Raw genomic sequence first — 27,500 nt, forward strand, 5'->3', positions numbered from 1 at the left:
TGGGGGGAGAGAGTGTGCGTGTGTGGGGAGAGTGTGTGTGTGTGTGTGGGGGGGGAGAGAGTGTGCGTGTATGGGGGGAGAGAGTGTGCGTGTGTGGGGTAGAGATTGTGCGTGTGTGGGGAGAGAGTGTGTGTGTGTGTGTGTGTGTGTGTGTGTGGGGAGAGAGTGTGCGTGTGTGGGGAGAGTGTGTGTGTGTGTGTGTGGGGAGAGAGTGTGCGTGTGTGGGGGGAGAGAGTGTGTGTGTGTGTGTGTGTGTGTGTGGAGAGAGTGTGCGTGTGTGGGGGGAGAGAGTGTGTGTGTGTGTGTGTGTGTGGGGGGGGGAGAGAGTGTGCGTGTGTGGGGGGAGAGTGTGTGTGTATGGGGGGGAGAGAGTGTGCGTGTGTGGGGAGAGTGTGTGTGTGTGTGGGGAGAGAGTGTGTGTGTGTGTGTGTGTGTGTGTGTGTGGGGGGGGAGAGTGTGTGTGTGTGTATGGGGGGAGAGAGTGTGCGTGTGTGGGGAGAGTGTGTGTGTGTGTGGGGAGAGTGTGTGTGTGTGTGGGGGGAGAGTGTGCGTGTGTGGGGAGAGTGTGTGTGTGTGTGGGGAGAGAGTGTGTGTGTGTGTGTGTGTGTGTGTGGGGGGAGAGTGTGTGTGTGTGGGGGGAGAGTGTGAGTGTGTGGGGGGAGAGAGTGTGCGTGTGTGGGGAGAGTGTGTGTGTGTGTGGGGAGAGAGTGTGTGTGTGTATGTGTGGGGGGAGAGTGTGTGTGTGTATGGGGGGAGAGAGTGTGCGTGTGTGGGGAGAGTGTGTGTGTGTGTGTGTGTGGGGAGAGAGTGTGTGTGTGGGGGGAGAGAGTGTGCGTGTGGGGGGAGAGCGTGTGCGTGTGGGGGGGAGAGAGTGTGCGTGTGTGGGGGGAGAGTGTGTGCGTGTGTGGGGGGAGAGTGTGTTTGTGTGTGGGGGGAGAGAGTGCGCGTGTGTGGGGAGAGTGTGTGTGTGTGTGGGGAGAGTGTGTGTGTGTGGGGGGGGGAGAGAGTGCGTGTGTGTGGGGAGAGTGTGTGTGTGTGGGGAGAGTGTGTGTGTGTGTGTGGGGGGGGAGAGTGTGTGTGTGTGTGTGTGTGGGGGGAGAGTGTGTGTGTGGGGAGAGTGTGTGTGTGTGTGTGTGGGGGGGGGAGAGTGTGTGTGTGTGTGTGTGGGGGGGGAGAGTGTGTGTGTGGGGAGAGTGTGTGTGTGTGTGTGGGGGAGAGTGTGTGTGTGTGTGTGTGTGTGTGTGTGTGGGGGGAGAGTGTGTGTGTGGGGGGAGAGTGCGTGCGTGTGTGGGGGAGAGAGTGTGTGTGTGGGGGAGAGAGTGTGTGTGTGGGGAGAGAGTGTGTGTGTGGGGGGGAGAGAGCGTGCGTGTGTGGGGGCGAGAGAGCGTGCGTGTGTGAGTGTGTGGGGAGAGTATGTGTGTGTGTGTGTGTGTGTGGGGGGGGGAGAGTGTGTGTGTGTGTGTGTGTGTGTGTGTGTGGGGGGGGAGAGTGTGTGTGTGTGGGGGGGGAGAGTGTGCGTGTGTGTGGGGAGAGTGTGTGTGTGTGGGGAGAGTGTGTGTGTGTGGGGGGAGAGAGCGTGCGTGTGTGGGGGAGAGAGTGCGTGTGTGTGGGGAGAGTGTGTGTGTGTGTGGGGAGAGTGTGTGTGTGTGTGGGGAGAGTGTGTGTGTGTGGGGGGAGAGTGCGTGCGTGGGGGGAGAGTGCGTGCGTGTGTGGGGAGAGAGTGTGTGTGTGTGGGGAGAGTATGTGTGTGTGTGTGTGTGTGTGGGGGGGGGAGAGCGTGCGTGTGTGGGGGAGAGAGTGCGTGTGTATGGGGAGAGTGTGTGTGTGGGGAGAGTGTGTGTGTGTGGGGGGAGAGAGCGTGCGTGTGTGGGGGGAGAGAGCGTGCGTGTGTGGGGGAGAGAGTGTGAGTGTGTGGGGAGAGTATGTGTGTGTGTGTGTGGGGGGGGGGGGGGGAGAGTGTGTGTGTGTGTGTGTGTGTGTGTGGGGGGGAGAGAGTGTGTGTGGGGGGAGAGAGTGTGTGTGTGGGGAGAGTGTGTGTGTGTGTGGGGGGAGAGAGCGTGCGTGTGTGGGGGGAGAGAGCGTGCGTGTGTGGGGGAGAGAGTGTGAGTGTGTGGGGAGAGTATGTGTGTGTGTGTGTGTATGTGTGGGGGGGGAGAGAGTGCGTGTGTGTGGGGAGTGTGTGTGTGTGTGGGGAGAGTGTGTGTGTGTGGGGGGAGAGAGCGTGCGTGTGTGGGGGAGAGAGTGCGTGTGTGTGGGGAGAGTGTGTGTGTGTGTGGGGAGAGTGTGTGTGTGTGGGGGGAGAGTGTGTGTGTGTGGGGGGAGAGAGCGTGCGTGTGTGGGGGAGAGAGTGTGCGTGTGTGGGGAGAGTATGTGTGTGTGTGTGTGTGTGTGTGTGTGGGGGGGGGGAGAGCGTGCGTGTGTGTGGGGAGAGTGTGTGTGTGTGGGGAGAGTGTGTGTGTGTGGGGGGAGAGAGCGTGCGTGTGTGGGGGAGAGAGTGCGTGTGTGTGGGGAGAGTGCGTGTGTGGGGGAGAGAGTGTGTGTGTGTGGGGAGAGTATGTGTGTGTGTGTGTGTGTGTGTGGGGGGAGAGAGCGTGCGTTGGTGAATGTTTGTGGGAGTGTGTGACAGGTGGAGGGTGGGTGTGCGGGTGGCCGAGTGCGCACGGGACCACCCTCTTGCAGCCCTCCTCAGCCCCCTCCCCCAGGACCCACCTTGTTGATGAGCTGGCCCAGTGTCCCGGCAGTCACCCCTTTGCGGGTGGAGCGGTCGTGGTTGCAGATGCGGAATGGTCTCTGGGATGGCGTGGAGGTCCACAGTCTGCGGCTCAGCTCCAAGCCCACCGACGATACCGACCTGACGTCAGAGAGCAGGGGGAAGAGGGAGGGAGAAATCATGTCGTGAGCTCCTTACCTCATTGACCCGTCACCTCAAACTCCACCACTCCCTCCTCCCCAATAGGTTTTCCCGCAACCCTGTTCAGGAGCATTATTTTTTATTGTTTTTATAATAAATTTAGGGTACCCAATTCATTTTTTCCAATTAAGGGGCAATTTACCGTGGCCAATCCGCCTACCCTGCACATCTTTGGGTTGTGGGGGCGAAACCCACGCAAACACAAGGAGAATGTGCAAACTCCACACGGACAGTGACCCAGAGCTAGGATCGAACCTGGGACCTCGGCGCCGTGAGGCAGCTGTGCTAGCCACTGTGTCACCGTGCCGCCCCCGTTAAGGAGCATTATTTCCCAGTTTTCCCGATCTCCTCAACATGAACGCGTTAGCACGTAGGGACAGCCGGCAATAAGGCAGGCAAATGGAGCAGTGGGCTTCGTTGAAAAGGGGGAAGATGTGTATAAAAGTTATGGAAGCCGAGCTCCAACGGAGCCCTGGTGAGAGCAGAGTTGGAGTACTGGGCACAGTTTTGGTCCCCTTACTTGAGGACACCGGACAATTTCCATGTCTGCCCAACCTCCCGTCGGATGCCAGGGGTGACTGCAGAAGGAGGCCATACGCCCTCTCCCCCCCGCCCCCCCCCCTCCCCCCCTCGACTCTCTCTCTACCCTCTCTCTCGACCCTCTCCCTGGACCCCTGCCCCTTGGACTCCTGCCCCCCAGCCCTCACACCCCGAACTCCTGGGCATGTCCTCTCATCACTCACTCTCTCTCTCTCTCTCTCTCTCTTGCTCCTCTCTATCTCTCCTGACCCTCCCACTCGACCCCTGACCCTCCCACTCGACCCCTGACCCTTACATTTCCTCCCTCCCTCTCTCGCTCTCTCTCTCTCTCTCCCAACTGCTCTCTCCCCCGACTGCTCTCTCCGACTGCTCTCTCCCCCGACTGCTCTCTCCCCCGACTGCTCTCTCCCCCGACTGCTCTCTCCCCCGACTGCTCTCTCCCCCGACTGCTCTCTCCCCCGACTGCTCTCTCCCCCGACAGCTCTCTCCCCCGACCGCTCTCTCCCCCGACCGCTCTCTCCCCCGACCGCTCTCTCCCCCGACCGCTCTCTCCCCCGACCGCTCTCTCCCCCCGACCGCTCTCTCCCCCGACCGCTCTCTCCCCCGACCGCTCTCTCCCCCGACCGCTCTCTCCCCCGACGGCTCTCTCCCCCGACGCTCTCTCCCCCGACGGCTCTCTCCCCCGACGGCTCTCTCCCCCGACGGCTCTCTCCCCCGACAGCTCTCTCCCCCGACGGCTCTCTCCCCCACTCTCCCGACTGCTCTCCCCCAACTGATCTCCCCGACTGATCTCTCCGACTGATCTCCCCGACTGCTCTCCCCCACTGCTCTCCCCCGACTGCTCTCCCCCGACTGATCTCCCCGACTGATCTCCCTGACTGATCTCCCCCAACTGATCTCCCCGACTGATCTCCCCCGACTGCTCTCCCCCGACTGCTCTCCCCCGACTGCTCTCCCCCGACTGATCTCCCCGACTGATCTCCCCGACTGATCTCCCCGACTGATCTCCCCGATTGCTCTCCCCCACTGCTCTCCCCCGACTGCTCTCCCCCCGACTGCTCTCCCCCGACCGCTCTCTCCCCCGACCGCTCTCTCCCCCGACCGCTCTCTCCCCCGACCGCTCTCTCCCCCGACCGCTCTCTCCCCCGACCGCTCTCTCCCCCGACCGCTCTCTCCCCCGACCGCTCTCTCCCCCGACCGCTCTCTCCCCCGACCGCTCTCTCCCCCGACCGCTCTCTCCCCCGACGGCTCTCTCCCCCGACGGCTCTCTCCCCCGACGGCTCTCTCCCCCGACGGCTCTCCCCCCCACTCTCCCGACCGCTCTCTCTCCCGACCGCTCTCTCTCCCGACTGCACTCTCCCACCGACGGCTCTTCCCCGACTGCTCTCCCCCGACTGCTCTCCCCCGACCGCTCTCTCCCCCGACCGCTCTCTCCCCCGACCGCTCTCTCCCCCGACCGCTCTCTCCCCCCGACCGCTCTCTCCCCCGACCGCTCTCTCCCCCGACCGCTCTCTCCCCCGACGGCTCTCTCCCCCGACGGCTCTCTCCCCCGACGGCTCTCTCCCCCGACGGCTCTCCCCCCCACTCTCCCGACCGCTCTCCCCCGACTGCTCTCTCCGACTGCTCTCCCTCGACCGCTCTCCCCCGACTGCTCTCCCCCGACTGCTCTCCCCCGACTGCTCTCCCCCGACTGCTCTCCCCCGACTGCTCTCCCCGACTGCTCTCCCCCGACTGCTCTCCCCCGACTGCTCTCCCCCGACTGCTCTCCCCCGACTGCTCTCCCCCGACTGCTCTCCCCCGACTGCTCTCCCCTGACTGCTCTCCCCCACTGCTCTCCCCCTACTGCTCTCCCCGACTGCTCTCCCCCCGACTGCTCCCTCCCGACTGCTCTCTCCCCGACTGCTCCCCCCCCGACTGCTCTCCCCCGACTGCTCTCCCTCGACTGCTCTCCCCCGACTGCTCTCCCCCGACTGCTCTCCCCTGACTGCTCTCCCCCGACTGCTCTCCCCCGACTGCTCCCTCCTGACAGCTCTCTCCCAACTGCTCTCCCTCCACTGCTCTCCCTCCACTGCTCTCCCCCGACTGCTCTCCCCCGACTGCTCTCCCCCGACTGCTCTCCCCTGACTGCTCTCCCCCACTGCTCTCCCCCTACTGCTCTCCCCGACTGCTCTCCCCCGACTGCTCCCTCCTGACTGCTCTCTCCCAACTGCTCCCCCCCGACTGCTCTCCCTCCACTGCTCTCCCTCCACTGCTCTCCCTCGACTGCTCTCCCCCGACTGCTCTCCCCCGACTGCTCTCCCCCGACTGCTCTCCCCCGACTGCTCTCCCCCGACTGCTCTCCCCCGACCGCTCTCCCCCGACCGCTCTCCCCCCGACCGCTCTCTCCCCCGACCGCTCTCTCCCCCGACCGCTCTCTCCCCCGACCGCTCTCTCCCCCGACCGCTCTCTCCCCCGACCGCTCTCTCCCCCGACCGCTCTCTCCCCCGACCGCTCTCCCCCCCGACCGCTCTCCCCCCCGACCGCTCTCCCCCCCGACCGCTCTCCCCCCCCGACCGCTCTCCCCCCCGACCGCTCTCCCCCCCGACCGCTCTCCCCCCCGACCGCGCTCCCCCCCGACCGCTCTCCCCCCCGACCGCTCTCCCCCCCGACTGCCTTCCCCCCCGACTGCCTTCCCCCCCGACCGCCTTCCCCCCGACCGCCTTCCCCCCCGACCGCTCTCCCCCCCCGACCGCTCTCTCCCCCGACCGCTCTCTCCCCCGACCGCTCTCTCCCCCGACCGCTCTCCCCCCCGACCGCTCTCCCCCCCGACCGCTCTCCCCCCCGACCGCTCTCCCCCCCCGACCGCTCTCCCCCCCGACCGCGCTCCCCCCCGACCGCTCTCCCCCCCAACTGCTCTCCCCCGACTGCTCTCCCCTGACTGCTCTCTCCCCCGACTCTCTCCCTACTGCTCTCCCCTGACTGCTCTCTCCCCCGACTCTCTCCCGACTGCTCTCTCTCTCACTCTCCCGACTGCTAACATCTCGAAAGCAGGTTGGAGTCTGACCTCAGCAGTGAAGTTGCGGAGGAGGACACATAGCTCCGGGATTTCGGGGTCTCCATGTCGCGCACGTTCAGCCCTGGAATGTCCGATGGCGCTGTCAGGTGAGCCTGGCGTATATCTTCCTCGGCCTTCTGCTCGGCCCTGCCTGTCTGTTTTGATGAACCGTCGCCAGACAACCCTCTGTTCCTCCCCGCCCACCTCACAGACTTCTCAGACTTTGATCCAGCTCTGATTGATATGGACTCGGTGGAGATATCAGTGATTGAATCAGTGCATGTGTGTGTGTGTGTGTGTGTGTGTGTGTGTGTTTTTCTTCCTGAACTCTGAGCCTGTCACAAGGACAAGTGTAAAGTCCAGGGCATTCCTACGGTTTGGCCCAGATTTGGCAATTAAACGTATTCGTCAGCGAGGCCTACACTCTGGCTCCAATGCCCCCGTTCGCCAGCTGAGCTAAGATTGCTCCTGGCCAATGGTTACTCTCTCTGTCTCTGTCTCTCTCTCTCTCTCACTCAATTTGACCCTCGGGGCCCAGGAGGATGTGGGCTCCTGTCTCAGGCCGCGCAGCCTCCAGCATCGACATCGTCACCGTCGCTGCCGCCCAGCCTGACCTTCGCAGTGCCAAGGGGACGTCACGGTGTTGGGGGTGTGGTGTGTGTGGGGGGGGGCTTTCAGATAAGCTGTTAATCCGGAGGGGGCCACCACCAGAATGTCCTTCTGCCTCCTGCCCCCCCTTTCTCTCTCTCTCTGTCTTTCTCTCGCTCTATCCATGCCTCCCTCTTTTTCTCTTTTGCTTGCTCTATCTCTCTCTGCCTGCCTCTCTCTGTCAGCCCCTCGCTCCCTGACCCCCCTCGCTCCCTGACCCCCTCGCTCCCTGACCCCCCTCGCTCCCTGACCCCCCTCGCTCCCTGACCCCCCTCGCTCCCTGACCCCCCTCGCTCCCTGACCCCCCTCGCTCCCTGACCCCCCCTCGCTCCCTGACCCCCCTCGCTCCCTGACCCCCCTCGCTCCCTGACCCCCCCCGCGCTCCCTGACCCCCCCCGCGCTCCCTGACCCCCCCGCGCTCCCTGACCCCCCCGCGCTCCCTGACCCCCCGCGCTCCCTGACCCCCCGCGCTCCCTGACCCCCCCGCGCTCCCTGACCCCCCCGCGCTCCCTGACCTCCCCGCGCTCCCTGACCCCCCCCGCGCTCCCTGACCCCCCCGCGCTCCCTGACCCCCCCCGCGCTCCCTGACCCCCCGCGCTCCCTGACCCCCCCGCGCTCCCTGACCCCCCCGCGCTCCCTGACCCCCCCCGCGCTCCCTGACCCCCCCGCGCTCCCTGACCCCCCGCGCTCCCTGACCCCCCGCGCTCCCTGACCCCCCGCGCTCCCTGACCCCCCGCGCTCCCTGACCCCCCACTTTCCTGGGTGAGTGCGGCTCCGACAACACTCGAGAAGCTCGACACCATCCAGGACAAAGCAGCCCCGCTTTGATCGGCACCCCATCCACAAATATTCACTCCCTCCACCACCGACGCACAGTGACAGCAGCGTGTGTACCATCTACAAGATGCACCGCAGCGACTCACCAAGGCTCCTTCGACAGCACCTTCCAAACCCACCACCTCTACCATCTAGAAGGACAAGGGGCAGCAGACACATGGGGAACTCCACCGCCTGCAAGTTCCCCTCCGAGCCCCACACTCCCCATCCTGACTGGGAAATATATCGGCCGTTCCTTCACTGTCGCCGGGTCACAATCCTGGACCTCCCTCCCTGACAGCACTGTGGGTGTTACCCACACCACACAGGGACTGCAGCCAGTTCGAGAAGGCGGCTCACCCACCACCTTCCTGAGGGGCAACGAGGGACGGGCAATAAATGCTGGGCCCGACCAGCGACGCCCACATCCCCCGTGAATGGATAAAAAGGATCTTGAATTACATTTCATCTTGGGTTAAAATTGCTTCTGAAATTATATTGCAACCTGAATTGAAGTTACACCTCGAGTTACTTTTCAACATGCAAAATGACTTCGCAAATTGTGATTTAACTTGGTGTTAGCTTTGTAAGTCGTGTTTCAATCTGGGTTTAAGTTGCGTCTCAGTTATGTTGTTGGTTGCGGGGGGAGGGTGTGGAACGTTGGCGCTGCGTTCCCCCTGGCTTGCTGGCACAGTGGTTAGCACAGTTGCTCCAGCCACCCGGGCTTGATTCCCGGCTCTGGGTCACTGTCTGTGTGGAGTCTGCACGCTCTCCCCGTGTCTGCGTGGGTTTCCTCCGGGCGCTCCGGTTTCCTCCCACAGTCCAAAGATGTGCAGGTTAGGTGGATTGGCCGTGATAAATTGCCCTCAGTGTCCAAAATTGCCCTTAGTGTTGGGTGGGGTTGCTGGGTTATGGGGATAGGGTGGAGGTGTTGACCTTGGGTAGGGTGCTCTTTCCAAGAGCCGGTGCAGACTCGATGGGCCGAGTGTTCTGCACTGCGGGGGGGATTCGGCAATCCCTTGAACCAACTATCGCCAAAGGAGATGGGGCGGGCCTGACCGTCAGTTCACGGGCTCTGGGATCTTGCTGTGCGCCTATTCGGCTGAGGCGGCGCGCCCCTCAGAGTACCTCCTTGGCTGCGGCGGGGATCGAGGGGGCACCAGGGCAGCAACGGAAGGCCCAGGCCTTGCCCAGTCCGATTGGCACCGTTGCCCTGGCCGGAATACTGTGAGGAGAATTCTCGCAAAGGGTTGAGTTTTAAGGCTGAGGGCAGACTTGTGTCTGCCACCACGCGCTGCCCGCGTCCCCCCCCCCCCCCCGAACCCCCACCGCCTGAGGAACAGTGCCAGCGCGGGTAAGCATGCCACCTGTCAGCTTGAGAACACCTTCTCCGCCGCAGCCTCGACTTGCCACCTGCTGCCCTGGGGCGACAGAGAGAGAGAGAGAGAAGGCAGGGCAGGGCGCCGGCATTTGTTTGAGAGGGGAAAAAAAAATGAGGAATGGAGTAGAACAAACACAGAACTCGTCAAACCCGAAGTCTGACGTCAGCCAGGCAGAGCAGGAAGAGCAAGGGAGGGAGGGAGCTCACGGTTCACGCGAACAAAAAGGTAAAGTTGGCTTTTCAAGTCCAATAACTCACCGCCGACTGTCACACTTTTTCCAGGGCGGGGCATTGTGAGGAACAGTACTGCCAGGGTCATCAAGGGATTTGCTGCTCCTCCCAGGTAAGTGAATAGTGCCCCCATCAAACCCTCCCAGGACAGGTACAGTACGGGGTTAGATACAGAGTAAAGCTCCCTCTACACTGTCCCCATCAAACACTCCCAGGACAGGAACAGCACGGGGTTAGATACAGAGTAAAGCTCCCTCTGCACTGTCCCCATCAAACACTCCCAGGACAGGTACAGCACGGGGTTAGATACAGAGTAAAGCTCCCTCTACACTGTCCCCATCAAACACTCCCAGGACAGGTACAGCACGGGGTTAGATACAGAGTAAAGCTCCCTCTGCACTGTCCCCATCAAACACTCCCAGGACAGGTACAGCACGGGGTTAGATACAGAGTAAAGCTCCCTCTGCACTGTCCCCATCAAACACTCCCAGGACAGGTACAGTACGGGGTTAGATACAGAGTAAAGCTCCCTCTACACTGTCCCCATCAAACACTCCCAGGACAGGTACAGCACGGGGTTAGATACAGAGTAAAGCTCCCTCTACACTGCCCCCATCAAACACTCCCAGGACAGGTACACACGGGGTTAGATACAGAGTAAAGCTCCCTCTACACTGTCCCCATCAAACACTCCCAGGACAGGTACAGCACGGGGTTAGATACAGAGTAAAGCTCCCTCTACACTGTCCCCATCAAACACTCCCAGGACAGGTACAGCACAGGGTTAGATACAGAGTAAAGCTCCCTCTACACTGTCCCCGTCACACACTCCCAGGACAGGTACAGCACGGGGTTAGATACAGAGTAAAGCTCCCTCTACACTGTCCCCATCAAACACTCCCAGGACAGGTACACACAGGGTGAGATACAGAGTAAAGCTCCCTCTACACTGTCCCCATCAAACACTGCCAGGACAGGGACAGCACGGGGTTAGATACAGAGTAAAGCTCCCTCTACACTGTCCCCATCAAACAATCCCAGGACAGGTACAGCACGGGGTTAGATACAGAGTAAAGCTCCCTCTGCACTGTCCCCATCAAACCCTCCCAGGACAGGTACAGCACGGGGTTAGATACAGAGTAAAGCTCCCTCTACATTGTCCGCGTCAAACACTCCCAGGAAAGGTACAGCACGGCGTTAGATACAGAGTAAAGCTCCCCCTACACTGACCCCATCAAACACTCCCAGGACAGGTACAGCACAGGGTTAGATACAGAGTAAATCTCCCTCTACACTGTCCCCATCAAACACTCCCAGGACAGGTACAGCACAGGGTTAGATACAGAGTAAAGCTCCCTCTACACTGTCCCCATCAAACAGTCCCAGGACAGGTACAGCACGTGGTTAGATACAGAGTAAAGCTCCCTCTGCACTGTCCCCATCAAACCCTCCCAGGACAGGTACAGCACGGGGTTAGATACAGAGTAAAGCTCCCTCTACACTGTCCGCGTCAAACACTCCCAGGACAGGTACAGCACGGCGTTAGATACAGAGTAAAGCTCACCCTACACTGACCCCATCAAACGCTCCCAGGACAGGTTCAGCACAGGGTTAGTTTTGTGAGGGCCACAGAGAATCCAGCATGTGTTTTAAGGATACAAAGTAATAACATTTATTTACAATAATATATATATATATAACAGCAGCAGCAACTTCCCTTGCTGTACACTCCTTCCTGCTGGTTCCTGAACTGGCCAGCTTTATTTATACTAGGAATTTACTAATGGTTTCTCCAACCCCCTCATTGGGGAAGCTCATACTCCCACAGGATTTTGGGATTGTCATTAGTCCCCAGCCAATGGTAAGTAGGCAGGTTATAACATCCCTCCCCCCAAAGTCCAAGGAATCCACCGAAGACCCTGGCGAAGGAGGGCGTCGGACTCGTTTGGCCGCAGGCCGGACACCATTTGCACGCGGCGCTGGATCAGGCGGCGTGTAACGAGACGGAGACCGGCGCTTCCGTGATGAACGGCGCAACGGTTGTACATCCACGGCCCGTGGACCCGAGGATTCCCCCTCTTATGCATCCTGTGTCTCCATCTCGGAGTCAGAGTCTGCTGCCTCCGTCATGTCAGCGTCTCTATCTCCATTCGGTTCTGTAACGACCTGCGCAGGCTTCGAGTGAGGCACCTGTGGGAGATTGTGAGGACTACCTTCCCTTGTCTCTGGTCTCTGCGGCTGTAGAAATGAGCTCCGGGGGCGGGGAATCTTTTGAGGGGATAGTCTTCTGGACCGAACGTGGTCTACATGTTTGCGCTGGAGACGACCCTGGGCTTGCATCTGGTAAGATATAGGGCCCGTTTGGCGAAAGATTACGCCAGGAACCCACTGGGCACCACCAGCAAAATTCCGAACGAACACTGGGTCACCGGGCGCAAACTGCCGAATCGGCCGATGCCGAGAAAATCCCTGTCCCTGCCGTTCTTGTGTGCGGGGTTCTTTTGCGCCAATGTCCGGGAAAACCATACTAAGGCGGGTGCGAAGTCTCTGGCCCATTAGGAGTTCTGCGGGAGCTACCCCAGTCACCGCATGGGGGGTGGTCCTGTACGTAAACAAAAAGCGAGCCAGTCTCGTGTCCATTGATCCGGAAGACTGCTTCTTTAGGCCTCTTTTGAATGTCTACACTGCGCGCTCTGCCAACCCATTTGAAGCCGGGTGGTAAGGGGCAGTGCGGATATGGCGTATGCCATTCATCTTCGTGAACCTCGCAAAGTCCTCACTTGTGAATGGAGTGCCGTTATCCGTGACCAGCACCTTGGGGAGGCCATGCGTACTAAACGACAAACGCATCTTTTCAATTGTTGCGCAGGACGTTATCCCCTGCATCTTATGCACCTCTAGCCATTTGGACTGGGCGTCAATTAATAGAAGGAACATGGACCCTTGAAAAGGGCCTGCGAAATCTGCATGCAAGCGTGCCCAAGGCCGTCCTGGCCATTCCCAGTGATGTAGGGGCGCGGCCGGCGGAAGCTTCTGATGCTCCTGGCAAATGGAGCAGTTTTGGGCCACCTTCTCAATGTCGGTGTCGAGGCCTGGCCACCAGACATAACTCCGGGCCAACACTTTCATTTTGGTCACACCTGGATGCCCATTGTGCAAGTCTGTTAGTATCAGCTCCTGGCCTTTTTCTGGGACAATCACACGGCGTCCCCCACAAGAGGATGCCGTCTTCCACGCTGAATTCTGACAGCTTGGAGGAAAATGCCCGCAACTCGCCTGGGAGCTGTCTATGCTGCCCACCATATAGGACTATGTGCCGAACCTTTCACAGGACTGGCTCCGTCTGGGTCCACTCACGGATCTGTGATGCCGTGACAGGCAAGGTGTCCATAAAATTTAGGGTTGTAACCACCTCACCGGTCGTGGGGGTCGACATGGGGCCGGTCGATAAAGGCAATCGGCTCAGTGCGTCAACATTTGCTATCTGCGTACCTGGTTTGTGCTCCAGAGAATACTCGTATGCAGCAAGCAACAAAGCCCAGCGCTGGATCCGTGCGGAAGCAATGGGCGGTATTGGCTTATCCTCTCTAAAAAGTCCCAGCAGAGGCTTATGATCAGTCACGATAGTGAAATGGCGGCCATACACGTACTGGTGGAAGCGTTTCACCGCAAAAACCACTGCCAGGCCCTCCTTCTCGATCTGCGCGTACTTTTTCTCCGCTGCAGTCAATGTGCGGGAGGCGAAAGCTATCGGTCGCTCGGCCCCGTTCTCCATCTTGTGGGACAGGACGGCCCCAATACCATACGGGGATGCATCACATGTGACGAGCAAAGGCTTTCCAGGAACACAGTGGGTTAGTAACCCAGACGACGACAATTGTTGCTTTACCCACCGGAAAGCGGTTTCTTGCGGCTGACCCCAAACCCAGGTGTGATTTTTCTTTAGCAGCAGGTGTAAGGGGGCCAGCGTAGTTGCCAGATTGGGGAGGAACTTCCCGTAATAGTTTACGAGACCGAGAAAAGAACAAAGATGCGAAGTGTCAGTCGGGGCGGGGGCCTGTTGAATTGCACGCACCTTCTCTGCGACGGGATGCAAACCTTCGCGGTCCACCCGATAACCTAGGTAGACTACTTCCTTTGCCTGAAATACGCACTTTGTGCGACGTAAACGGACTCCAGCCTCCGAAAGGCGTCTCAGGACAGCCTCCAGATTTTCCAAATGTTCCTGCTCCGACATCCCTGTAATCAAAATGACAGCAACACGTGGTAAGCCTCTCAAAATGCCCTCCATAACACGTTGAAAAATTGCGCAGGCAGAGGATACTCCAAAGGGCAACCGTGTATATTCATACAGGCCCCGGTGTGTGTTAATTGTTACATATGGTCGGGAGGCAGGGTCCAGCTCCAACTGCAGGTAGGCGTGACTCATATCTAATTTTGTGAACGAGAGTCCACCTGCAAGCTTCGCGTAGAGATCCTCTATGCGAGGCATTGGATATCGGTCGAGTCGGGAAACCGTATTCACTGTGAGTTTATAGTCGCCACACAAGCGAACTGTGGCATCTGGCTTCATTACAGGTACAATTGGTGCTGCCCAGTCAGCAAAGCGGACGGGCCTGATAATACCCAAACTCTCCAAATGAGTGAGCTCCCCTTCCACCTTCTCGAGCAAGGCGTAAGGTACCGGGCGCGCCCGGAAATAGCGCGGCGTGGCTCCTGGTTTGACTTGGATACGGGCTACGACCCCTTTTATTTTCCCCAAACCAGGCTGGAATACATCTGGGTATCGTCCTAGCACCTCAGTCAACCCTTCAGAAACTGTTTGGAGGATGTGCTGCCATTGCAACCGCAAATGGCGCAACCAGTCCCGACCCAACAGGCTGGGCCCATGGCCGCGCACCACGATAGTGGGAAACGCCCCTCCTGGCGTCCATAGACAACAGGGGTCATTGTAGTTCCTGCAATGTCCAGTGGTTCTCCCGTGTAGGTGGCCAACCTGGCCTGTGAGTCGGCTAATGTAAGGGTCTGTATACGCTGCTTGATGCGGTCGAATGTCCTCTGAGCGATCACGGAGACCGCTGCGCCAGTGTCCAACTCCATCTCAAGCGGGTGGCCATTGACCCGTACTGTCACCTTAATGGGGGACACAAGGTGAGCTGCCACACAATGTAGCTGCAGGCAGTCCTCCGTCTCCACGTCCTCAGGAGCAGTCGCCGCAGGTTCATCCACATGGAAGGTACGGCCTCTGGGCTGGTCCCAGTTACGGCCCCTGGGCTGGTCCCAGTTTCGGTCAGAGCGACGGCGCCTCTGGCGCCCCCAGGACCACCGTCCGCGACGGGGTCGGCGCCTACAAGTCTGACACGGACATGGCTCCTCACCCATTGGTTCTGGAGAAGGCTCCCTTCGGGGAGGAATGTCCGACGGCCACTGCCGTCGGTCCGGACGTTGCCTCGCCCAAGGTACCGCAGGAGTGCGGGGGGACGTTTTCGGACGGAAGGGGTTGCGCCCCAAGGCATGCACTTCCATTCCCTGTAGCTCCTGTACTCCTCGCTCTGCGCTCTCTCGGGACAATACTATTTGAATGGCCTGTTGAAAAGTCAATGTTGGCTCCGCTAACAACTTTCTCTGGGTGGCCGCATTGTTAATACCGCAAACCAAACGGTCGCGTAACATTTCTGACAAGGTCTCACCATAGTCACAGTACTCCGCAATCCCGCGTAGCCTGGATAGAAAATCGGCAAGGGATTCTCCAGGGGTCCTCTCAGCGGTATTAAACCGGTAACGCTGGATTATCGTGGACGGGGTTGGGTTAAAATGTTGCCCCACTATATTCACAAGTTCATCAAATGTTTTGGTGTCCGGCACAGCTGGGTACGTAAGGCTCCTAATCACCCCAAACGTATGCGGGCCGCAGGCGGTGAGCAATATGACCACCTGGCGCTCGTTTTTGGTGATATTGTTTGCCCGGAAATAGTAACGCATCCGTTGTGTGTACTGGTTCCAGCTTTCCAGCGCAGCATCAAAAACATCCAAACGTCCGTACAGAGGCCTGGTGTAATAGAAAACAACTTCCAACCTAATGGTTTCTCCGCCCCCCTCATTGGGGAAGCTCATACTCCCACAGGATTGTGGGATTGTCATTAGTCCCCAGCCAATGGTAAGTAGGCAGGTTATAACAGTTAGATACAGAGTAAAGCTCCCTCTATACTGTCCCCATCAAACACTCCCAGGACAGGTACAGCACGGGGTTAGATACAGAGTAAAGCTCCCTCTACACTGTCCCCATCAAACACTCCCAGGACAGGTACAGCACGGGGTTAGATGCAGAGTAAAGCTCCCTCTGCACTGTCCCATCAAACACTCCCAGGACAGGTACAGCACGGGGTTAGATACAGAGTAAAGCTCCCTCTACACTGTCCCCATCAAACACACCCAGGACAGGTACAGCACGGAGTTAGATACAGAGTAAAGCTCCCTCTATACTGTCCCCATCAAACACTCCCAGGACAGGTACAGCATGGGGTTAGATACCGAGTAAAGCTCCCTCTGCACTGTCCCCATCAAACACTCCCAGGACAGGTACAGCACGGAGTTAGATACAGAGTAAAGCTCCCTCTACACTGTCCCCATCAAACACTCCCAGGACAGGTACAGCACGGGCTTAGATACAGAGTAAAGCTCCCTCTACACTGTTCCCATCAAACACACCCAGGACAGGTACAGCACGGGGTTATATACAGAGTAAAGCTCCCTCTACACTGTCCCCATCAAACACTCCCAGGGCAGGTACAGCACGGGGTTAGATACAGAGTGAAGCTCCCTCTGCACTGTCCCCATCAAACACTCCCAGGACAGGTACAGCACGGATTAGATACAGAGTAAAGCTCCCTCTACACTGTCCCCATCAAACACTCCCAGGACAGGTACAGCACAGGGTTAGATACAGAGTAAAGCTCCCTCTACACTGTCCCCATCAAACAGTCCCAGGACAGGTACAGCACGTGGTTAGATACAGAGTAAAGCTCCCTCTGCACTGTCCCCATCAAACCCTCCCAGGACAGATACAGCACGGGGGTAGATACAGAGTAAAGCTCCCTCTACACTGTCCGCGGCAAACACTCCCAGGACAGGTACAGCACGGCGTTAGATACAGAGTAAAGCTCCCCCTACACTGACCCCATCAAACACTCCCAGGACAGGTTCAGCACAGGGTTAGTTTTGTGAGGGCCACAGAGAATCCAGCATGTGTTTTAAGGATACAAAGTAATAACATTTATTTACTATAACATATATATATAACAGTAGCAGTAATTTCCCTTGCTGCACACTCCTTCCTGCTGGTTCCTGAACTGGCCAGCTTTATTTATACTAGGAATTTACTAATAGTTTCTCCACCCCCCTCATTGGGGAAGCTCATACTCCCACAGGATTTTGGGATTGTCATTAGTCCCCAGCCAATGGTAATTAGGCAGGTTATAACATCCCTCCCCCCCCCCCCCCCCCCCCCCCCCCCCAGTCCAAGGAATCCACCGAAGACCCTGGCGAAGGAGGGCGTCGGACTCGTTTTCCCGCAGGCCGGACACCATTTGCACGCGGCGCTGGATCAGGCGGCGTGTAACGAGATGGAGACCGGCGCTTCCGTGATGAACAGCGCAACGGTTGTACATCCACGGCCCGTGGACCCGAGGATTCCTCCTCTTATGCATCCTGTGTCTCCATCTCGGAGTCAGAGTCTGCTGCCTCCGTCATGTCAGCGTCTCTATCTCCATTTGGTTCTGTTACGACCTGCGCAGGCTTCGAGTGAGGCACCAGTGGAAGATTGTGAGGACTACCTTCCCTTGCCTTTGGTCTCTGCGGCTGTTGAAATGAGCTCCGGGGGCGGGGAATCTTTTGAGGGGATGGTCTTCTGGACCGAACGTGGTCTACATGTTTGCGCTGGAGACGACCCTGGGCTTGCACCTGGTAAGATATAGGGCCCGTTTGGCGAAAGATTATGCCAGGAACCCACTGGGCACCACCAGCAAAATTCCGAACGAACACTGGGTCACCGGGCGCAAACTGCCGAATCGGCCGATGCCGAGAAAATCCCTGTCCCTGCCGTTCTTGTGTGCGGGGTTCTTTTGCGCCAATGTCCGGGAAAACCATACTAAGGCGGGTGCGAAGTCTCCGGCCCATTAGGAGTTCTGCGGGAGCTACCCCAGTCACCGCATGGGGGGTGGTCCTGTACGTAAACAAAAAGCGAGCCAGTCTCGTGTCCATTGATCTGGAAGACTGCTTCTTTCGGCCTCTTTTGAATGTCTACACTGCGCGCTCTGCCAACCCATTTGAAGCCGGGTGGTAAGGGGCAGTGCGGATATGGCGTATGCCATTCACCTTCGTGAACCTCGAAAACTCCTCACTCGTGAATGGAGTGCCGTTATCCGTGACCAGCACCTTGGGGAGGCCATGCGCACTAAACGACAAACGCATCTTTTCAATTGTTGCGCAGGACGTTGTCCCCTGCATCTTATGCACCTCTAGCCATTTAGACTGGGCGTCAGTTAATAGAAGGAACATGGATCCTTGAAAAGGGCCTGCGAAATCTGCATGCAAGCGTGCCCAAGGCCGCCCTGGCCATTCCCAGTGATGTCGGGGCGTGGCCGGCGGAAGCTTCTGATGCTCCTGGCAAATGGAGCAGTTTTGGGCCACCTTCTCAATGTCGGTGTCGAGGCCTGGCCACCAGACATAACTCCGGGCCAACACTTTCATTTTGGTCACACCTGGATGCCCATTGTGCAAGTCTGTTAGTATCAGCTCCTGGCTTTTTTCTGGGACAATCACACGCGTCCCCCACAAGAGGATGCCGTCTTCCACGCTGAATTCTGACAGCTTGGAGGAAAATGCCCGCAACTCGCCTGGGAGCTGTCTATGCTGCCCACCATACAGGACTATGTGCCGAACCTTTGACAGGACTGGCTCCGTCTGGGTCCACTCACGGATCTGTGATGCCGTGACAGGCAAGGTGTCCATAAAATTTAGGGTTGTAACCACCTCACCGGTCGTGGGGGTCGACATGGGGCCGGTCGATAAAGGCAATCGGCTCAGTGCGTCAACATTTGCTATCTGCGTACCTGGTTTGTGCTCCAGAGAATACTCGTATGCAGCAAGCAACAAAGCCCAGCGCTGGATCCGTGCAGAAGCAATGGGCGGTATTGGCTTATCCTCTCTGAAAAGTCCCAGCAGAGGCTTATGATCAGTCACGATAGTGAAATGGTGGCCATACACGTACTGGTGGAAGCGTTTCACCGCGAAAACCACTGCCAGGCCCTCCTTCTCGATCTGCGCGTACTTTTTCTCCGCTGCAGTCAATGTGCGGGAGGCGAAAGCTATCGGTCGCTCGGCCCCGTTCTCCATCTTGTGGGACAGGACGGCCCCAATACCATACGGGGATGCATCACATGTGACGAGCAAAGGCTTTCCAGGAACACAGTGGGTTAGTAACCCAGACGACGACAATTGTTGCTTTACCCACCGGAAAGCGGTTTCTTGCGGCTGACCCCAAACCCAGGTGTGATATTTCTTTAGCAGCAGGTGTAAGGGGGCCAGCGTAGTTGCCAGATTGGGGAGGAACTTCCCGTAATAGTTTACGAGACCGAGAAAAGAACGAAGATGCGAAGTGTCAGTCGGGGCGGGGGCCTGTTGAATTGCACGCACCTTCTCTGCGACGGGATGCAAACCTTCGCGGTCCACCCGATAACCTAGTTGGACTACTTCCTTTGCCTGAAATACGCACTTTGTGCGACGTAAACAGACTCCAGCCTCCGAAAGGCGTCTCAGGACAGCCTCCAGATTTTCCAAATGTTCCTGCTCCGACATCCCTGTAATCAAAATGACAGCAACACGTGGTAAGCCTCTCAAAATGCCCTCCATAACACGTTGAAAAATTGCGCAGGCAGAGGATACTCCAAAGGGCAACCGTGTATATTCATACAGGCCCCGGTGTGTGTTAATTGTCACATATGGTCGGGAGGCAGGGTCCAGCTCCAACTGCAGGTAGGCGTGACTCATATCTAATTTTGTGAACGAGAGTCCACCTGCAAGCTTCGCGTAGAGATCCTCTATGCGAGGCATTGGATATCGGTCGAGTCGGGAAACCGTATTCACTGTGAGTTTATAGTCGCCACACAAGCGAACTGTGGCATCTGGCTTCATTACAGGTACAATTGGTGCTGCCCAGTCAGCAAAACGGACGGGCCTGATAATACCCAAACTCTCCAAACGAGTGAGCTCCCCTTCCACCTTCTCGAGCAAGGCGTAAGGCACCGGGCGCGCCCGGAAATAGCGCGGCGTGGCTCCTGGTTTGACTTGGATACGGGCTACGACCCCTTTTATTTTCCCCAAACCAGGCTGGAATACATCTGGGTATCGTCCTAGCACCTCAGTCAACCCTTCAGAAACTGTTTGGAGGATGTGCTGCCATTGCAACCGCAAATGGCGCAACCAGTCCCGACCCAACAGGCTGGGCCCATGGCCGCGCACCACGATAGTGGGAAACGCCCCTCCTGGCGTCCATAGACAACAGGGGTCATTGTAGTTCCTGCAATGTCCAGTGGTTCTCCCGTGTAGGTGGCCAACCTGGCCTGTGAGTCGGCTAATGTAAGGGTCTGTATACCCTGCTTGATGCGGTCGCATGTCCTCTGAGCGATCACGGAGACCGCTGCGCCAGTGTCCAACTCCATCTCAAGCGGGTGGCCATTGACCCGTACTGTCACCTTAATGGGGGACACAAGGTGAGCTGCCACACAATGTAGCTGCAGGCAGTCCTCCGTCTCCACGTCCTCAGGAGCAGTCGCCGCAGGTTCATCCACATGGAAGGTACGGCCTCTGGGCTGGTCCCAGTTACGGCCCCTGGGCTGGTCCCAGTTACGGCCCCTGGGCTGGTCCCAGTTTCGGTCAGAGCGACGGCGCCTCTGGCGCCCCCAGGACCACCGTCCGCGACGGGGTCGGCGCCTACAAGTCTGACACGGACATGGCTCCTCACCCATTGGTTCTGGAGAAGGCTCCCTTCGGGGAGGAATGTCCGACGGCCACTGCCGTCGGTCCGGACGTTGCCTCGCCCAAGGTACCGCAGGAGTGCGGGGGGACGTTTTCGGACGGAAGGGGTTGCGCCCCAAGGCATGCACTTCCATTCCCTGTAGCTCCTGTGCTCCTCGCTCTGCGCTCTCTCGGGACAATACTATTTGAATGGCCTGTTGAAAAGTCAATGTTGGCTCCGCTAACAACTTTCTCTGGGTGGCCGCATTGTTAATACCGCAAACCAAACGGTCGCGTAACATTTCTGACAAGGTCTCACCATAGTCACAGTACTCCGCAATCCTGCGTAGCCTGGATAGAAAATCGGCAAGGGATTCTCCAGGGGTCCTCTCAGCGGTATTAAACCGGTAACGCTGGACTATCGTGGACGGGGTTGGGTTAAAGTGTTGCCCCACTATATTCACAAGTTCATCAAACGTTTTGGTGTCCGGCACAGCTGGGTACGTAAGGCTCCTAATCACCCCAAACGTATGCGGGCCGCAGGCGGTGAGCAATATGACCACCTGGCGCTCGTTTTTGGTGATATTGTTTGCCCGGAAATAGTAACGCATCCGTTGTGTGTTCTGGTTCCAGCTTTCCAGCGCAGCATCAAAAACATCCAAACGTCCGTACAGAGGCCTGGTGTAATAGAAAACAACTTCCAACCTAATGGTTTCTCCGCCCCCCTCATTGGGGAAGCTCATACTCCCACAGGATTGTGGGATTGTCATTAGTCCCCAGCCAATGGTAAGTAGGCAGGTTATAACAGTTAGATACAGAGTAAAGCTCCCTCTATACTGTCCCCATCAAACACTCCCAGGACAGGTACAGCACGGGGTTAGATGCAGAGTAAAGCTCCCTCTGCACTGTCCCATCAAACACTCCCAGGACAGGTACAGCACGGGGTTAGATACAGAGTAAAGCTCCCTCTACACTGTCCCCATCAAACACACCCAGGACAGGTACAGCACGGAGTTAGATACAGAGTAAAGCTCCCTCTATACTGTCCCCATCAAACACTCCCAGGACAGGTACAGCATGGGGTTAGATACAGAGTAAAGCTCCCTCCACACTGTCCCCATCAAACACTCCCAGGACAGGTACAGCACGGGGTTAGATACAGAGTAAAGTTCCATCTACACTGTCCCCATCAAACACTCCCAGGACAGGTACAGCACGGGCTTAGATACAGAGTAAAGCTCCCTCTACACTGTCCCCATCAAACACTCCCAGGACAGGTACAGCACGGGGTTAGATACAGAGTAAAGTTCTGTCTACACTGTCCCCATCAAACACTCCCAGGACAGGTACAGCATGGGGTTAGATACAGAGTAAAGTTCCATCTACACTGTCACCATAAAACACTCCCAGGACAGGTACAGCACGGGGTTAGATACAGAGTAAAGCTCGCTCTACACTGTCCCCATCAAACACTCCCAGGACAGGTACAGCAAGGGGTTAGATACAGAGTAAATCTCCCTCTACACTGTCCCCATCAAAAACTCCTAGGACAGGTACAGCATGGGCTTAGATACAGGGTAAAGCTCCCTCTACACTGTCCCCATCAAACACCCCCAGGACAGGGACAGCACGGGGTTAGATACAGAGTAAAGCTCCCTTTACACTGTCCCATCAAACACTCCCAGGACAGGTACAGCACGGGGTTAGATACAGAGTAAAGCTCCCTCTACACTGTCCCCATCAAACACTCCCAGGACAGGTACAGCACGGGGTTAGATACAGAGTAAAGTTCCATCTACACTGTCCCCATCAACCACTCCCAGGACAGGTACAGCACGGGGTTAGATACAGAGTAAAGCTCGCTCTACACTGTCCCCATCAAACACTCCCAGGACAGGTACAGCAAGGGGTTAGATACAGAGTAAATCTCCCTCTACACTGTCCCCATCAAAAACTCCTAGGACAGGTACAGCATGGGCTTAGATACAGAGTAAAGCACCCTCTACACTGTCCCCATCAAACACCCCCAGGACAGGGACAGCACAGGGTTAGATACAGAGTGAAGGTCACTCTACACTGTCCCCATCAAACACTCCCAGGACAGGTACAGCATGGGCTTAGATACAGAGTAAAGCTCCCTCTACACTGTCCCCATCAAACACCCCCAGGACAGGGACAGCACGGGGTTAGATACAGAGTAAAGCTCCCTTTACACTGTCCCCATCAAACACTCCCAGGACAGGTACAGCACGGGGTTAGATACAGAGTAAAGCTCCCTTTACACTGTCCCCATCAAACACTCCCAGGACAGGTACAGCACGGTGTTAGATACAGAGTAAAGCTCCCTCTACACTGTCCCCATCAAACACCCCCAGGACAGGGACAGCACGGGGTTAGATACAGAGTAAAGCTCCCTTTACACTGTCCCCATCAAACACTCCCAGGACAGGTACAGCACGGGGTTAGATACAGAGTAAAGCTCCCTCTACACTGTCCCCATCAACCACTCCCAGGACAGGTACAGCACGGGGTTAGATACAGAGTAAAGATCGCTCTACACTGTCCCCATCAAACACTCCCAGGACAGGTACAGCAAGGGGTTAGATACAGAGTAAATCTCCCTCTACACTGTCCCCATCAAAAACTCCTACGACAGGTACAGCATGGGCTTAGATACAGAGTAAAGCACCCTCTACACTGTCCCCATCAAACACCCCCAGGACAGGGACAGCACAGGGTTAGATACAGAGTAATGCTCCCTTTACACTGTCCCCATCAAACACTCCCAGGACAGGTACAGCACGGGGTTAGATCCAGAGTAAAGCTCCCTCTACACTGTCCCCAACAAACACTCCCGGGACAGGTACAGCACGGATTAGATACAGAGTGAAGCTGACTCTACACTGTCCCCATCAAACACTACCAGGACAGGCACAGCACGGGGTTAGATACAGAGTAAAGCCTCTTCTACACTGTCCCCATAAACACTCCCAGGACAGGTACAGCACGGGGTTAGATACAGAGTAAAGCACCCTCTACACTGTCCCCATTAAACACTCCCAGGATAGGTACAGCACGGGGTTAGATACAGAGTAAAGCTCCGTCTACACTGTCCCCATCAAACACTCCCAGGACAGGTACAGCAAGGGGTTAGATACAGAGTAAAGCTCCCTCGATACTGTCCCCATCAAACACTCCCAGGACAGGTACAGCACGGGGTTAGATACAGAGTAAAGCTACCTCTACACTGTCCCCATAAACACTCCCAGGACAGGTACAGCACGGGGTTAGATACAGAGTAAAGCTCCCTCTACACTGTCCCCATCAAACACTCCCAGGACAGGTACAGCACGGGGTTAGATACAGAGTAAAGCTCGCTCTACACTGTCCCCATTAAACACTCCCAGGGCAGGTACAGCAAGGGGTTAGATACAGAGTAAAGCTCCCTCTACACTGTCCCCATCAAACACTCCCAGGACAGGTACAGCACGGGGATAGATACAGAGTAAAGCTCCCTCTACACTGTCCCCATCAAAAACTCCTAGGACAGGTACAGCATGGGCTTAGATACAGAATAAAGCTCCCTCTACACTGTCCCCATCAAACACTCCCAGGACAGGTACAGCACGGGGTTAGATACAGAATAAAGCTCCCTCTACACTGTCCCCATCAAACATTCCCAGGACAAAAGGGTGGCACGATGTCGTAGATCATAGAATTTACAGTGCAGAAGGGAGCCATTCGGCCCATCGAGTCTGCACCGGCCCTTGAAAAGAGCACCCAACCTAAGCCCACACCTCCACCCTATCCCCGTAACCTCACCTAACTGTTTCTTTGGACACTAAGGGCAATTTAGCACGGCCAGTCCACATAACCTGCACATCTTTGGACTGTGGGAGGAAACCGGAGCACCCGGAGGAAACCCACGCACACGCGGGGAGAACGTGCAGACTCCACACGGACAGCGACCCAAGGCAGGAATCGAACCTGGGTCCCTGCAGCTGTGAAGCAACTGTGCTAACCACTGTGCTACCGTGCCACCCGCTACCGTGTCGCAGTGGTTAGCACTGCTGTCTCATGGTGGCGGCCCTGGGTCACTGTCCGTGTGGAGTTTGCACATTCTCCCCCTGTCTGCTTGGGTCACACTCCCACAACCCAAAGATATGCAGGGTAGGTGGATTGGCGACGGTAAATTTCCACTTAGTTGGTTAGAAAACAATTGGGTGCTTTTAAAAAGAAAACACTCCCAGGACAGGTACAGGTAGATCGACAATCAAGCTCATAAGTCTTAATCTCGTCTTCAATGGGAGTCTTCAATAAGATCTCCTCTGGTTCTTTCTAAACTCCAATGGGTACAGGCCCCGTCCGGCTCAACCTTTCCTCATCGGACAAACAACCTTCATCCCGGAATCAGTGAAGTGAATCTGGTCACATGCTTCCAATGCAATGTATCATTTTGGTGCTCAACCAGGCTGGTATTCAAAGTCGCAGTAGGCCTGAGGCCTTGTCCTGCGCCTACTCCTAATGGTAGTGTACAAGGAAAAATTGGTTTTGGTGAATGTTAGCCCCCCGAGGCTGACCGCTGGTTTTTCCATTCCCACTTGACGCAGGCACTGAGAGTGTGAAGGAATGAAGCGGGGGGAGGCAGCCGTTAGCAAGGCGACACAAAGTAGTAGGCCTCAGGCCTCGGAGGCCCCGCCGACGCCTGTTGGGCAGCGGCCCAGCAGGCTGCTGGCCCCCGCCCTCCAGGCAGAGGGGGAGGGCGACTGCTGGGAGCCAGCCCTCGAGCGGTGCCGCCGGGAGCTGCTGGAGGCCAGGTCGCTGGCCGCCAACCTGGAGAAGACGGTGCGCTGGTGGTCCGAGTGCAGCGCCCGCTGGAAGGAAAAGTGGGCCAAGGCCAACCTGGAGAAGGTGAGGAGCCGGCGGGAGTGCCAGCTGCTCCGGCAGAAGGTCAAGGGCCTGCAGCGCGAGGTGGGCCAGCTGAGGGCCGCACTCGAGGAGAAGGAGGAGGAGGCCGACGCAGCTGAGTTCCACATCCAGGAGCGGGGGCAACGACTGACCAACGTCCACGGCAAGCACCGAGGCGAAAGGGGTGAACGTCACTCTGACCACCAGGTAAGCCCATTGGCGTATGGCATGTCTCATGGGGGTGGGGGACAGATTTGACAGCCCCCTGTCCTCCCACTCCCACCCCTCATAGGTGAAAGGTCAACATCTGACTACACTGCCCCCCCCCCCCCCCCCCACAATGCCCTCAGTGAACCCGTCATTTGAGAGAGTGGAATGTGGAATGTCAATCATCCCCATCATGAGGGAAGATACCAATTCAATGTCCCATTGCTTGGCGATGTACTTAACCCTGAGCTCCTGGTGGATGTAAGGCCACCATTTGACCCCCTTTGCTGCCCTCAGTAGCACCCCATCCCTGCCTCAGAGGGGGAAAGGCCAATACTTTACCCTAATGACCCCCACCCCAGTCTCATCAGAGAGAGAGAGAGAGACCTAAAAGGCCTCGTGCCTTGGCCATACATGTTCTCGGATCTCCAAGAGGTGAAAAATCAATGTTGGACTCCACAGCCCCATCCCAAACCCAACAGGCCCCCTGCCATTCCTGCCCTGCCCTCCCCCCCCCCCTTCCCGGTCAGATTTTATTGGTGTTTGTGACTTTTTTTATGCTGCGGCAGCAAGTGGCACCCTGGCTGGAGCTAACGACATGTTTTGTTTCCCCCCCCCCCCCCCCCCCGAAGGGGACGGCATCATTCACTGAGGACCAGGGGGGCCAGGCAACCAAGGAAGAAGACCCCGGAGGCGTCCTTGCGGCCCGCCTGAACAGCAAGTGCAGCCTGCGGAGTGCGGGAGGGCCAAGGGGTGGCCAGGGGATGACCGAGTGCAGGACCGGCCAGCAGGGGGAATCGCCCAGAGTGACGCGGTGAGCGAGGCAACTGGTCAAGAGGGGACCAATACGAAATCAGAACTCATAATCCAGAGTCTTTGAATGCGGGGGCTGATAGAATTTAATTTTGCATCATAAAATCTGGAATACAGGGCAGCACGGTGGCGCAGTGGGTTAGCCCTGCTGCCTCACGGCGCCGAGGTCCCAGCTTCGATCCCGGCTCTGGGTCACTGTCCGTGTGGAGTTTGCACATTCTCCCCGTGTCTGCGTGGGGTTCGCCCTCACAACCCAAAGATGTGCAGGGTAGGTGGATTGGCCACGCTAAATCGCCCCTTAATTGGGAAAAAAAAAATTGGGTACTCTAAATTAAGAAAAATAAATCTGGAGTACACGGCGCTAATCCTGGTAATGATGACCGTGACAACTATCATCGATTGTCGTTGGAGAAATCCCCGCCTGGTTCATTAAATGTCTTTTCGGGAAGGCAAATCCTTACCAAATCTGGCCAACATCTGACTCCAGACACCCCCCCCCCCCCCTCAGGGCAAACCAATGTGGTTGACCTTTAACTGCCCCACCCCCACCTTGGAAGAAATGGCAGAGTGAACCACACTCCGTTCAAAGAGCACTAAGGGAAGGGCAACACGTGCTGGGGTCTTGACAGCGAAGCCCACTTCCCATGCAAGAATAAACAAACCGATACACCGCAGGCTGTACAGGATAGTTGATGCTGAGACACACACTCTCGCCCCCTCTCTCTCACACTCTCTCTCTCACACACTCTCGCCCCCTCTTTCTCACACACTCCCTCACACACTCACTCACACACACACTCTCTCACACACTCTCTCACACACTCTATCACACTCTCTCTCACACTCTCTCTCTCACACACTCTCTCACACACTCTCTCACACACTCTCTCACACACTCTCTCTCTCACACACTCTCTCACAATCTGTCACCCACACTCTCTCTCTCACACTCTCTCTCTCAAACACTCTCTCTCACACACTCTCACACACTCTTTCAC

The 27,500-nt window shown here is 57.3% G+C and overlaps 1 protein-coding gene and 1 long non-coding RNA gene across 2 annotated transcripts in view; one reads left to right on the plus strand and one right to left on the minus strand.

Annotated features, from left to right (window-relative positions):
* LOC140406369 (lipid transferase CIDEB-like) overlaps positions 1 to 6,744 on the minus strand; it is a gene marked incomplete at its 3' end in the record, with an annotated part of 94,624 nt that extends 87,880 nt beyond the window's left edge. Inside the window, exons 1-2 of the mRNA XM_072494456.1 lie at positions 6,495 to 6,744; positions 2,710 to 2,851 (exon numbers count right to left, since the gene is read on the minus strand). Coding sequence (XP_072350557.1) covers positions 2,710 to 2,851; positions 6,495 to 6,550 — 198 coding nt within the window. The remainder of the gene's footprint in view (positions 1 to 2,709; positions 2,852 to 6,494) is intronic.
* A 2,765-nt stretch (positions 6,745 to 9,509) lies between these two features.
* LOC140406367 (uncharacterized) lies at positions 9,510 to 26,497 on the plus strand. The gene is made up of 3 exons (XR_011939145.1): positions 9,510 to 9,556; positions 25,185 to 25,689; positions 26,322 to 26,497. It is a non-coding gene; the product is annotated as an uncharacterized lncRNA (long non-coding RNA).
* The last annotated feature ends 1,003 nt before the right edge of the window (positions 26,498 to 27,500 follow it).

The sequence above is a fragment of the Scyliorhinus torazame genome, unplaced genomic scaffold (genome assembly GCF_047496885.1).
Source record: "Scyliorhinus torazame isolate Kashiwa2021f unplaced genomic scaffold, sScyTor2.1 scaffold_509, whole genome shotgun sequence".
Taxonomy (NCBI): Eukaryota; Metazoa; Chordata; class Chondrichthyes; order Carcharhiniformes; family Scyliorhinidae; genus Scyliorhinus; species Scyliorhinus torazame.